We start from the raw sequence: 14,408 nt of genomic DNA, 5'->3' as shown, positions 1-14,408 counted from the left end.
CCTGAACTGAGCTCATGCTTCCTTCAATGCACGAGGAGTGAGCAGCTTCTTATCACCTTACAGGTGGGGAGTTTCCCCAGTTGGACGTATCGTGTGGAAGGAACACGCTATTCCAACCAGTTCCTTTCCCCTTCGCCAGGCGCCCCGGCTGACCACGGGGAGGCAGTATAGAGACCAGGATTACTGCATGTTTTTTGTGAGGGTACCTACCATAGGGGACATGGGGAGAACATGCAAACTCCACACAGAAAGGCCCTTTTGCCAACCCCACCTAGGGTATGGGCGCTGATGACGTGGAGGAGAGAACACGCTTCCAGTGCCCACAGCGTCCCCGGCAGGAATCGAACCCAAGGACCTTCTAGCTGTGAGGCGACAGTGCTAATGACTGCACCCCCGAACAGATGTCTTCTTGAGGACAGACAGAGGACAGATGTCTTAAAATATGGGTGTAAACAGCTTAGTGAATCGGACCAATTATGTGGCATAACGGTGTATCCCCCAACATCCACCACTAGCGTAAGCTTTCTGTCTACCGAGCAATCTTCGTTCCTACTCTAACCTATGGTCATAAAGTGTGGGTCATGACCGAAAGAATGAGGTCGTGGATATTAAGTGACCAAAATGACTTTTCTCAGATTGATGGGTGGCTAGCATCTCCATTAGAGATAGTAGGTGTTTCTGGCATCTGGTTAGGATGCCTCTCGGGCGTCTCCCTAGGGAGGTCCTCGATGCATGTTCCACTGGAAGGAGACCCCCAAGCAGACCCCCAAGCAGAACAAGGATGAGTTAGTTAGAGAGTTTATATCTCCAAATTCTGATGGGAATGGTAGAGCTGTTGCCCCCGCGGCATGACTAGGGATAAGCGGTTGAAGATGGATGGATGAATGGATGGATCCACCACTAAACCCAGGGACCCTGCAGGCATAGTGGTGAATCCCCCTACATCTGCCACTAAGGCCCAGGGGCCATGCATGCATTCCTAGACCCTTCATTACATTAAAGTAAATAGACCTCCACAGTCCACAAGACCACATACAGAACCACCAACACCCTCCCACCACATTGGCCTGATGGTCCGTTCCAGTTGGTCAGAAGGTCCCCAGTTCATTAGAACAATAGGAACCATTCCTCTGTTCGTGAGAATACTAGAAACCTACATGTATGGTTAATCCTAACCATAACCTGAAGGGTTGACCAACCTATGGGCCCTCCACCCCCTCCTTCCCTCCCCAGTAGAATGCAGCGGAGATCACTGACGTCACCAAATTTGGAGTTACACCCCTCTGTTATTGGTTTACCGAAATACAAAGTTCACTCCCACTGCTCAGCTCGCTCTGGCTTTTCTTTTTCTCCTTTAAAAACAAAACGCCTGTAGTTTCCGAGGCTACCCTAACCATAACCCATAACACGTTCTGTTTTATGAAACAGAAACTCAACTCACTGACTAAATCAAGGACTTACAACTTTATGTAAAAAAAAATGTAAGAAATGTACAAAGATGTGTTTTTGCTATTGCTGATCGAGGAGAAGGGGGGTAGAAGAGGGCATTTTGAGTCTTGATTCCTCAACCTTTTCCCGATTTGTATTGTATTGTTTTATTTATTTATTAGTATTTATTGTATTGTGTATTTATGTCTGTTTGCCTTTGCTCTACGTTCACACTGGCAACACAAATCTGATGTTTTTTGGTCTATTGTTGAAATCAGATCAACAAAATAAATAGAATAAAACAGTCTTAGCCTGGACACTGGATCTACATGCATGCTGTTACTTTGTTGAGCCGAGTGAGGAATAAGCTCTATGCAGCCAAATTGTAAAGAAATTGGACCTCATCTTATCTTAATTCCTTGTGTGTTACCGATGATACTAATGAAGGTTCTGTTCCATTCTGGTCAAACAAAGTCAGTTAATGATACTTATGAAGGCTCTCTTCCATTCTGGTCAAACAGAGTCAGTTAATGATACTTATGAAGGCTCTGTTCCATTCTGGTCAAACAAGAGTCAGTTAATGATATTTATGAAGGCTCTGTTCCATTCTGGTCAAACAGAGTCAGTTAATGATATTTATGAAGGCTCTGTTCCATTCTGGTCAAACAGAGTCCGGCTGGGTGTGAAATCCTGACAGTGTATGGGTCCATTTTGGTTCCATTTGTACACCGAGATATGGGGGTCTAGTAAGAGGTTTGAGAACCACTGTGCTACACAAACTGGAACAGAGCCTTTATTAGTCAAATTGGCAACACCTATGAAGGAAGTAATTAAGGAAGAGGTCCAATTTCTGTCCAATATGGATATGGTTGCTGTGCATAGAGCATATTCCCCTTTAGGCTAGTGGTTAAGATGTTAGCTTTCTACGTGGGAGACCTGCAGGGTTGGAATCCCGGGTGTGGAACACAACCAATGCAGAGAGGTAGACGATGCCTGAATGAAACCTGACCCTTGAACCACTGACCACCTGACCTCAGCCACGCCTTCGCCATGGCGGAGACAACAAGGTATTTATACTTTACACGTGTTTATAATATAAAGGGGACGGGACTTGTGACTAAATAAGAACTACATTGGACCAGAATTCAGTTTTTTTTTACATACCAACCGACTAGGCTGTCGGTTGCTGCCATGTTGAACTGATATAAGGATGTTTTGCACATGTGGGCTTGTAAATCAAATCACATGTGTGGGTTTGTATGGATTCCTATGTTTTTATTAATCGTTAATGGGATCGAAAAATCGATTATTAAAAACAGTTTAAGGGCCATAAACGTCAAGACGTCTAATTGCCAATTATGTACCGGATGCCACGGACGTCAAGACGTGATCCCTTGGGATTCTTTTTATATTCTCTTATTTTTTATCAATATTTTGAAAATTCCTCTAATCTGGTGTACAGGTGATGACATGCACATTACATGCATAATATAATTACAAATTATTTATTTCTTTATAATGGGAGAATTGGCACTCAAAGCCTAAACTGGTGACCACCAGGTGGCGCTGAAAGAGTTAAATCTAATATATAAATGTTTGTATCTGTTATCTGTTGCAAAGGCTATATTGTCATCCAAACCCTGCCCATAGTAATTACATTTTATAGGATACCATTTATTTTGTTAGCTCAGGCCTATACTGCAGGTGACTCAATGACGAGTACAAGGCTACAGGCCTACCATGTGCCTGCATTATTGGTATTTATGGTAATAGTATCTGTTATCATTAGCCTGATTGAGGCAACATTTATGTGGATGGATAACCTATTTATTTTTCTACAATGATGCTTTTTTATGGTTTATTAAAAAAAAACTAGGATCACATGCAGAGAGACTGTGTAGCACAGAATGCAGATTTCTCAGAAAACTACAGGATCACAGAATGCAGAGAGACTGTAGTGTCTCAGCAAACTATAGGATCACATAGAATGCAGAGAGACAGTGTAGCACAGAATGCAGATTTCTCAGTAAACTACAGGATCACAGAATGCAGAGAGAGTGTAGTGTCTCAGCAAACTATAGGATCACAGAATGCAGATAGAATGTGTAGTGTCTCAGTAAACTATAGAATGCAGAGAGACAGTGTAGTGTCTCAATGAACTATATAATGCAGAGAGACAGTGTCTCAGTAAACTATAGGATCACATAGAATGCAGAGCCATTCCGACGCACTCAATACTAACCTTGTCCCTAACCCTAACTGCACGCAGAAGCCACATAGTCAGAGTGGCGTTGCGTCGGAAAGCCACTTTGTTCCCTTCTCTGGATACGAGTGTCTGATAAATGCCTACATTGTTATCATAAACTGAGTATGGAAACCACCAGTGTCCTAGAGTATTGCATATACTGTACCATACATATTGGAACAGTCACTAACGAAAGTTACAGTTTGCAGGTTTTAGGCTTCAGGAAATAATATTTGTGGTTTTGAATCCTGTAGCATGTTATTCCTCATGATAACAATTCCATCAGGGAATAAAATATAATAAAATAAAGCTTTATTTTTTTTATCCTTGTTGAGGAAACGCAAACTGCATGGTAAGAATGCTTATAAAATAATTATACAATAAACAAACAATGTATACAGTTAAAATAGACTAGGCTAATAAAATAAAAAACAATGACATAAAATAAATAGAACCAAACACAGGATACATGTAAGAGTTGACATACAAATAATAATAAAGTGGTTAGACTTAAAGGACAACTTTAGTTTTTTTTCAACCAAGGTTCATGTTTTAGGTTGTTATTAGACAAAGTAAAAGGTGAGTGTTGTTTTATTTTCATTTGCTGCTTTCTTTCGTTTTAGCGATTTTAGCAAATACATCCTTTTTTACAAAATGTATTTATTAATATTTACTATAGTCCTACTAGACCCCAATATGACATGTTGCCACAAAAGATCACAGTATCTACTGAATGTGAAGGTAGAGGTACTGGGATGCCATACTGTGTGTAGTAGGCTCAATATGTCACATATGTAATAGATCCTGTGATATTTTCTGGCCAGTTATAATTTCTTGGGGTCTAGTAGGACTAAGTAAATAATACAAAAAAAAAATCACTTTCTTTGTAAAATAAATACATAATTAGGAGTCGGACCATGTTCGAATGCCCCCTGTCAAAAATCACTAAAACGAAAGAAAGCAGCAAATGAAAAAAAATGAACACTCATCTATTACTTTCTCTAATAACAACCTAAAACATGAACCTTGGTTGAAAAAAACTGAAAGTTTTCCAGAATCAATACATACATTATATCAGTGTTACCGTGGTCAACAGTGTCCTCTAGTGGCTTCAGGTAGAATGACAGTACAGTGTCCTCTAGTCTAGTACAGAGGGTCCCAACCACTGTTACTACCACTGGTGGTACTTGAGCCCTCCTCTGGTGGTACACAGAGAAGTCGCCCAAAAAAGGAGAATAAAATATTAGGCTGGCCCAGGCCGTAGCGTAACGGTCTGGGCACCGGACTGGTGATCCAGTCGCGGTGTGCCGCGGGTTCGACTCCCGAACCCGACACGGCCTTTACCGCATGTCATCCCCCCATCTCTCTCCCGTTTCCTGTCAGCCTACTATCTGTCCCTTAAAAAATCAATAAAAGGCGTAAGCCGCAAAAAAATATATATATCAAAAAAAAAAAATATTAGGCTATCCAGCTTAATAGAAGATTTGAGAATTTATAACATTAGAAATATCATCAGTTGTGCTGATTAGTGATTAGTGTTTTATCAGAGCAGCAGCATTATTGGCTTAGGAATGGAACAAAAAGTGCAGTTATTATGGTGGTACAGAATATTATCTGAGGTGGTACTTCAGTAGACTATAAAACTGAAAAACAAAAACTGGGTCGCGGACAGATTTTTATAGGTCCCTTTATTTATTTTCGTTTCCTACATTTTTAAAACATTTTCAAAAAACATTCCCAAAAAAGGGAAGCAAACATTTTCACGAATTAAAAACTAAATTCATTGTTTGTTTTTTTTCTTCAGTAATTTCATGAAGAAATGAATGAAAAATCTAAGAAATCCCATACATTAGATTCTAATGTATGGAATTTCTTACATCTTCTTTGTTTTCTAATGATTAGAAAAGTAGGGCACGTTCGAAAATGTACAATGCAAACTAGGCGAGTGCGCTCCAATGCGGTATTTCCAAACGTTCCCCAAATGTTTAATAAGTAGTGACGGCAGCCGATCTACGGCTCTCACAACATGACGTAAAGCAACACGTTGTGAGAGCGGTAGATCGGCTATTTTCACTCGTTTAGGTCCCTGGGAGACATAACATTTATTTTTTGGGTCACAGGCTAAAAAGGTTTTGGAACCACTGCGCTAGTCGGTGTCCTCAAGTCTAGTCAGGTAGAATGACAGTCTGTCATGTCAGCGTTAACGTGTCACCTGCAAAAGAACACAATGTTGTCAGTTAATTAACCCCTGGTTAATTAGCCCTTTAGCAAGACATTTGTAATGTAGTCTCACCCACACCCAGCCCTGAACCTCCTCACCTTGGTGGTCCTCACTTTGTTCCCAGAGATGCAGGACCAGCCACTGAGGTCCGGGAGAACTCTGCATTCTTCGGAGACCAAACATGGTTCCATCTGACACCAGGACCTCTGGCGTACGATGGACCCTATAACACCATAAACATAGTTCTGACACCAAGACCTCTGATGTACAATGGACCCTAAAATATAATGTTTATAACACTGTAGATATAGCACGTAGCACTCTTTAATGTATACTCATAGCCTCACTGTACAGATAATCTACTGTTGGACAGATATCAGGTTCTTTGCTTGCTTATTATCCTTGATGACTTTCTATATGTATTTGATGTATTACCACGTACTGTTCTAAATTGATCTGGATTAAAGGATCATTTCGTACTAGAAGGCTTTCTCACCTTTAGTTGCAGTTGTTTAGTCCTCAAAAGTGGTCCAGTTGTTATTTTGTGAAAAAAAACAAGCTGCCCTACCCAACCATGTGTTTTTTTCACAAAATAACAACTGGACCACTTTTATGAGGTCTAAACAACTAAAGGTGAGAAAGCCTTCAAGCACGAAATTCTCCTTTAAGAGCTCCTGCTAAATGCCTAAATTGTAACAACCTAAACATTGTTCTGACACCAGAACCTCTGATGTATACGATGGACCCTTTAACATCATAATAAATACTATTATTACGATGGAGCCATTAAAGGGTTAGTTCACATTTTTGGACTTATAGCTGTAGGAAATACTTGCCCTTAATATAGTGTTTGTAAGGTAATAATTGATCGCCTGAGTTCCGTGGTGGGAGTTTTGGTCTGGTTTTGGTTGGGATCTGGACTCTGGGGGCAACTCGTTAAAAATAAATGTATCCACAAAACTATAGCGTAATTTGTATTGTTGACCTGTTTCTACCATATAGAGCAACTTTCACATGGAACTATTTTTTGCCAGGAATAGTTCCATAATTATGACAGTGGGTCCAAAATTGAACGAAAGTTGAGCTACATGGTAGAAATAGGTAAACGATACAAACCACTGTATTAATGGCAAGTGTGTCCTACGCTTTAACTTAAATAAATCTGAACTACGCCTTTAATATAAGTATTACCTTCAACACAGGACGGCACCGCTCTGGTGGTTCCTGCCACCTGTCCAGGTAATCATACATTTGATTCTTATTATTTAATTATATTATATTGAATTACGGTAATTTAAATTATTCTATTCAATTTTGATTTACCTGTCCAGGATAACAGGAACATTTGACAGTTTGAGAACGTTCTTCAATCTTGTTCTTATTGCAGCATCGATGAGCAGCAACCACCTCACATGTTCCTATAAATATAACATACACAACAGTAGTACACAATACTATACATACAGTACTAGTGTTGTAGTCGAGTCCACCTAAAGCAAGTCCAATTAAGTCGAGACCTCAAATTATGAGCGAGACTGACACGAGACTAGCCTCGGTCCCAGGCTTACTCATCTGCGAAGACGAAGAGAAAAGCCTGGTCACAACCTAAGGCAGAGACGGTATTGGCGAAAGTGTCGGGCCGGAACATCCGTCAGATGTATTTCCCCTGGATACGATATTTTTTCGACCAATCACAACACACAACTTCCCACAACTTCCGGCCCCCAAAAAATGATACCGTCTACAGCGTAGGTCTTGCACAGCGTGCACGAGACAGAGTAAATGACAATGTGGAGTCGAGACCGCACTCGAGTAGGCTACTACATATGACTACAACACTACATCGATGATCTGCAACCATCTCACATGTTCCTAGACTGTGTGCGCCGCGCAGTCCACGTACCTGTTGTGTTGCTACAGGATCCGGGCTGGATACACAGAGTGACACAGAGCAGCAGCAGAAAGATACTGTTTAACTCCATGATGCCTAAAATAATATAAAGCATTATATTATTTAATACTATTATTTACTATGAGATCCTGCATCTCTTGTCCGTCACACCTCCATATATGGTCATGCGTGACATTACGTGACATCATCAGGGATCTCCATATATGGGCATATGATATATGTAGTCGCGATCCCCCACAGAGATGACCAGTGCCTTGGCAAATGCATCACCAGACCTAGCTGGTGATGCAACTTCTTCGAAACCTCCTTGAGCGTCTCAGAAGAGGGCTCGTGCTTGGTGCAGTACTTGGTAAGGTACTGACTGCATGGTGGCTTGTGACCGGCTTGATGTCCATGTTGGCGCGCCAGCACAGGAAGGCATCTGTCTTAATCGGGTACTTATTCATCAACAGATCATTTCGCACTGGGACATAGACGATGTCAATATATGGCCATATATTGTGACATGCAGTGTCATGATAACCAGGGTGGTTGCCACGACACGAGTCACACTTGCAAACTAACCAAGTTGGTACAACTTGGTACAACTCCATATGTGGAGCTGACTATCCTCACCTGGATCTCCATATATGAAGATCACGACACAGAACTCATCAAACCCTGGATAGCCATATATGGTTTGACATACTGGATCTGCGTACATGATTCCCAGATTAATAGTTCAACTTTACCGCATTAAGATTAAGAAGTTATGTTGTTTCAGCGTGACCTCACCCTCGTTTCTCTTCCTCAGGGCGTCTTACTGGTACAAATACTGTTTTACCTCCATGTTACCTGAAATATAATATTTATACTGTTTTCCTCCCTGACTGTTATATAAACATATAACATACATACATACATCCTGCCTACAAATGTAAACAGACATATGTAAATGTAAAACATTAAATGTAATATAAAACACTGTAATAACATAAAACAATGTATACTTCATCCTGCCTAAATAGAAATAATTAATGGGTGTCACTCTCACTATCGGTTATTTTAGGCACACAGCTAAGTTTAAATCAGGCATTGCGACGCTAACGTAGGCCTACATTTAGTCCTAGAAGTCGACTAAATCAACTGTAGCTAAAATGTTAAGTGAACTAAAACGTTAAATCACTAAAATATGAAACTTATACATACAAATAACTACACGCACACTCACTGCCCTACCTTCTCTGCTCATATTAGCTCTTGCTCTTGTAAAAAAAAAAATCTAGATGTCATCTTCTTCATACATGCACAACTCCATTTGTTTTCATTCGGTTTAGTTCCTGATGCCGGTTGTTTAAAAAATAAAGAGGGAGAGAGAAAAAACCCATCCACAATTAATCAGCTGCTAACTGCTATCAAAGTGATCTGTTTAATGTAAAATCACACCGTCTTGCTGTCAGGGAGGCGTAACAGCAGCACTGACCTGGACCCTCTGGATGTGACTGTATGCATCTCTCATTAACAACAGTCTTAATCATCAGCCTCTCTTAATCAAGACACAATAAACCATCTGCTACAGAGCCGTGCACTTTCATCAGCATTTAAGAAGCTTAAAGTGTTTATTGAGAACAGCTGTGGCAGTTTGTTTTGCTTACTCCGTGAGATGACGACAGTAGCACCATGGACAGTGAAGATGTGGAACACATGCCAGCTCCATCTGGCATTACATGAAGATATGGTTGAACGTGGATGAAGCTTAATTGTATCAATACTGCAATGTAGAAATACTCTAGTAAAGGTCTGGTAATCAAAATTAATACAACATATTATTATTTCATACAGAAGGATGGTCTTCCTGCTAGGAGGACTGTCGCACCTCCAACGGTGCCCACGGTGGACTATATGCATGGCAGGGGCGTCCTCTTCCCCAGGCCTATAAACCTGACCACATACCAAAAAAGAACGTTTTGCTGGGGACCACCATTCATGGATGTTTCGCCCCTTACCCAGAACATCTCCTGCATGGTGGCGGGCAGGCAGTGAACAGGGATGTCTCCCTGACACCTCCTGCAGCCCAACTCCCCCTCCCCCCAAGTCTTGTTGTTGGGTCACTTGGGGGGTACTTGGGTCACTTGGGTACAAAGGTATTGGCATCGGCGCATCAGTCTGTTGCGGGTTTGAGTTCCAAACCCGACAAACTTTGCTGTGTGTCTTCCCCCCCCCCCCCCCCCCCCCCCCCATCTCGCTCCCCGTTCCCTGTCAACCAATCTGAGAACCCATCGTCAAAAAATAAAGGAATAACAGCGCCCTCTTTTCCTTTCAACAGTCTTGACCTAACCTCGCGTCACCATGCCTTTCCACCTCGGAAGGAAGCCTGGTCTGTGTTACAAAATTGCAGTGTGATCCGGTCGGGAGCAAATTATATCGTACACTCGTACAGTCATGTTGTAGTCATTGTTTTGTAGTCATCAGGCAGGAAATCTCAATCTGAAACTTCCTAAAAATCGGTTTGAGGGGAAGGAAGTTTCAGATTGAGGGTTCCCGACCGGATCACAAAACCGGGAAAAAGAATGTACTTAAGGTACTAAAAGTAATCATTATGCAGAATGTCCCATTTCAAGTTTTCAAACTTGAAATGGGACAAAAATGTATGTTTAGTTACTTTCCACCACTGATCCTTTTAGGAATTCTGCTCCAGGACACATTCCACAGAAAGAATTCACCTGGTGTGGTGTCACACAATAGTCTCTATACCGGTTGGGTCATATCATTTATGAATGGCTTGCTTGCCATGTTTGCTTATTATAAGCGACATTGGGCTTGTTTTTCTGTAAAGTCGCTTGCAAATGTGCGTTGCTGTAGTTCAGTTTTCAAAAAATAAATAAATGTTGAAACATTTCATGTCCCTGGCACTAAATATCTTTCTGATGGGGGTCAGCGGCCAAATGCATATTAATTTAGGGGTCTTTGACATGAAAATGTTTCAGAACCAGTGCTCTAAATCAACAAACAATACAGTTTGATCAATTTATTTCCCTAGTTGCTTCTTTTTGGGCTTGTTTTCGTAGACCTGCTTGCTTGATTATCTCGTGAAATCTGGCAACGTTGTTTCAAAGATCTGAATGCTTTCCCTCTCTCTCTCTCTCTCTCTCTCTCTCTCTCTCTCTCTCTCTCTCTCTCTCTCTCTCTCTCTTTCATTCAAAGCATTCAAAGATTGTGGAAGAGATAGTTTGGCTTCAGAGACTATCACTACAGGCTGTGCATCCAGATGTAAGGTATGACTTGTCTTCACCTTTCTTCTTTTATAGTCTTTACACAAGGATTTAAAGGCTCATTCATAGTCTGGATTCTCGTGACGTCATGTTGTAGTTCGGTGGTCACCCCACCACCGAAGATCCAGACTATGTATGAGCCTTAAGGCCTATTCATACTCCAGTTTTATGTGATGAGGTGATCACCGAAACGTTAGTAAAAACAGAGAAATAGTGTTTAGGTGAGCGGTGAGTCTCTTACCACCGCGGCGTGACTTCATGTTGTAGTTTTCGGTGGTCACCTTATAACCTAAAACTGGAGTATGAATAGGCCTTTATACAGTATGTATTTATTATGGGATTCAGCAACAACAAAGCATATATTCAGCGTCATTGGTGTATTCAAATGAATGGAAAATACAACACACACACACACACAAGCTTCTGTTGTCTGCCTTTAACATGAAGTAAACTCCCCATGTTTATTTGGCATTCGTTCAGTGCATTATAGTCGTTAAATTGTGTACATTTAGTTGTAGGCTTTCAATACATGCTAATAGGCTACTGTATGGAGGGGGGCTTGATAAAGCTGGCAAAGGAAGCTCCATAATATATCAAAGGCAAGAACATATATTTCTACTTTCATTTTGGTGTTCTAAGTTCGGCTAAACCAAAATCATTTACATCATGTGTGTTGTTTATCTCTTTGTGTTCACATGCACGCTGAATCGCTGATACAACGGGACCACAGGGTGGAAACTGCCAAAACTACTACCCGACTTCCCCTATATGTGAAGGCCTTGGAGTTGATGGGATACGGAAACCCAGGACTCCAGTCTACTCTGTGCACCATGTCTCACACCGACGACGTCCTGCAGGGGAGGCTCACACAAAGCGCTGTGTCCTTCGTCGCTCTCTTCACTCGCGACAAAGGCTGCCGTCTTCGAGCGACCGCCGACAAGTATAGAGAGCTGGCCGTCGCTCTCTGCGCGTGTCCCAAATCTCGGACAGGCAGAAAGCTGCCCAGCCTGTGCGTGGCCATGGGAGGTGCGGTCCTGGGCGCGGGCGTCGGCGCGCTTACCGGCGCAATGAGCGGAGCTTGGGGCGGAGTCGTGGCGGCAGCCTGTGAAAAATATTTTACTGATGCAACGGCCTTTGAAAACATTTTTACTGGTGTGATGGGCGCGGCCTGTGTCGGAGTCGTGACGGCGGCCTGTGACACGATGCTCGACGGTATCGGTGCGGTCGACACGATCCATGGTGTTTTCGGTAGCGTCATGGGCGGAGCGGCCGGAGGCGCGGCCATAGGTGCTGTGGGTGGTGCAATCGGCGGTGCGCTCATATCGTCAGGCGGCTCGGTGCAGTGGTACTACCACGCCTCACTGCGCGTGGCCACCATTGCGATTCTGGTCGTAGCGGCTCCGATCAATCTGTGGGCTGAAGCTGCCGAAGCCAGCCACATTGAGTTAATGGAAATCAGGATCGTGCAGGAGTTCCAGGAAACGATCGACCCGCTTGTGAAAGAGCTGGAGGCCGTTAAAACGATCTGTGACTCTTTCCACGATCCTGGTGCCACGGTGCAGGCCATCGCCAGGCGCAGCAGGAACGCTCTGGCTGCCGTCGACAGCACGAAGAGAACTTTCGCTGAATCCACGGCCGGGTCCACGAAACACAAAGACACGTTGGCCGCTGCTCGCTTTGAAAGGTCTGCGAGGCACTGTACGCAAACCATCGAGGAGCTTGAGAAGCTCAGAGAAGAACTTGGAAACTTTTTAGCTTCGATAGAAAGTCAGGTTTAATTTTGCAGCAGTAACTTTAGACGGGTATCACGTGTTTCTGTTCAAATGCAAAACATCTGTGATTATCTGTGAGTATTTAATGTAATTTAATGTATGTAATGAACCCGACCAGGCCCGACCCGACCCGACATTTTAGGGCCGGGTCGGGCCTAAAATCTATGCTAATTAGAGTTAGTTAGTTAGTTGCTTTTTGACACAAATGTATAAACATTGGTTCCAAACAATCCTGTGAATAAAAACTTACAAAATTTACAATACATTAAAATATACAATACACAACACAAAATACCTTTACTCATACAAACAGGAGCTTTCTGTTGCTCCAAAAGTGACAGCCAGGCATGTAGCATACGCAAAGTTTGTCTGTTAGTGACCACAAAAGAGTGAGCTCAAATCAATAAACTGATGTCCATATTTCACTCTGACCACACCCAGTATTTGCTGTTTGTTTTGTACCACACTCACATTGACAGTACATCGTGTTGTTAGAGAGGCTTGTAAGGAAATAAATGTAACTTTACTGTATGAACCAGATGGTACCTTTCATTTTTTTTATTAAAGTTTCAAATGACTTAAATGCAAGGATTTAAATGGCCATCCAAGTGCTCAAAGCAATATGTAGTGCATATTGTAAGGTCAGGTTTTTACCTTTCAAGACTAGAACCCATTTTTGGGTTGTTGTTTTTGAATAAATATTTAAGATTTTAGATTCGGCCTCACATCAGGTCTAAATGGAATAATCACCTCTTAGACACATACCTGACTAACTAAAAAGTGAGCGACACCCTTATGAACAGACCTGAAATCCACCTTTCAAGCAGGCCTAAAGCCAAATTCCAATACCCAAAATCTCGGCCACTCGTTCACTCCCACTCGGTCACTCCAGCATTGGTGACCTGCCGAAATATGTTACCATCTTGTGGACTTCACACAACTTACATGGAGGTCTTTAAATAATGTGGCCTGAATACCGCTAGGTTGAACTCTGCTAATGAACAAACTGCAACGATTTGCATTCGGACACTGACATTATGTGATGTCTACATGATTGTCACATATTTCAGCAGCTCACCAATTTCACCATAACACTGCCATGCTGGAGTGAACGAGTGTGAGTGAGCGAGTGGCCGAGATTTTGGGTATTGGAATCCAATTCATACACCGATGGCAGCGGAAACCATGCAAGGCACCAACCAGCACATCGGGAGCAATTAGGGGTTCAGCATCTTGCTCAAGGACACTTCGACACTAACTCTGGGGGAGCCCGGGTTCGAACTGGCAACCTTACAATTACCATCCAGCCACTATATCCCTGAGCCACTGCTGCCCTACAAGCTCAAAACGCAGCACGTTTTCATTTTTCACACATCTACTGCGTTACACTTAACTCTTGCATTGATAATATTCTAGATTTCCTCAGAACATGAAAAGGGGAATTATATATTTTGTTGCCATTCACAAAATCTTTAGTAACATATATTCTCCCCTGGCAAAACCATGTTATAGTGTGTGTGATGTGTGTGTGTGTGTGTGTGTGTGTGTGTGTGTGTGAGTGTGTGACTGTGTGTGTGTG

At 42.3% G+C, this 14,408-nt stretch overlaps 1 protein-coding gene across 1 annotated transcript; it reads left to right on the top strand.

Moving 5' to 3' along the window:
• Positions 1 to 2,380: 2,380 nt before the first annotated feature.
• Positions 2,381 to 13,254, top strand: LOC310861197 (uncharacterized protein). Its single transcript, XM_083768546.1, has 4 exons — positions 2,381 to 2,495; positions 10,990 to 11,060; positions 11,788 to 12,930; positions 13,005 to 13,254. The coding sequence occupies exon 3, from the start codon at positions 11,846 to 11,848 to the stop codon at positions 12,833 to 12,835; it is 990 nt and encodes a 329-aa protein (XP_083624672.1). The 5' UTR covers positions 2,381 to 2,495; positions 10,990 to 11,060; positions 11,788 to 11,845; the 3' UTR covers positions 12,836 to 12,930; positions 13,005 to 13,254.
• Positions 13,255 to 14,408: the final 1,154 nt, after the last annotated feature.

The sequence above is a fragment of the Protomyctophum parallelum genome (genome assembly GCF_964188405.1).
Source record: "Protomyctophum parallelum genome assembly, chromosome: 7".
Taxonomy (NCBI): Eukaryota; Metazoa; Chordata; class Actinopteri; order Myctophiformes; family Myctophidae; genus Protomyctophum; species Protomyctophum parallelum.
Note: the sequence above shows the minus strand (reverse complement) of the source record. Positions and strands in the feature narration are given on the sequence as shown.

Excerpts from the sequence above, each read along its gene's own strand:
- LOC310861197 (XM_083768546.1), top strand. The coding sequence starts at position 11,846 with ATGGGATACGGAAACCCAGGACTCCAGTCTACTCTGTGCACCATGTCT.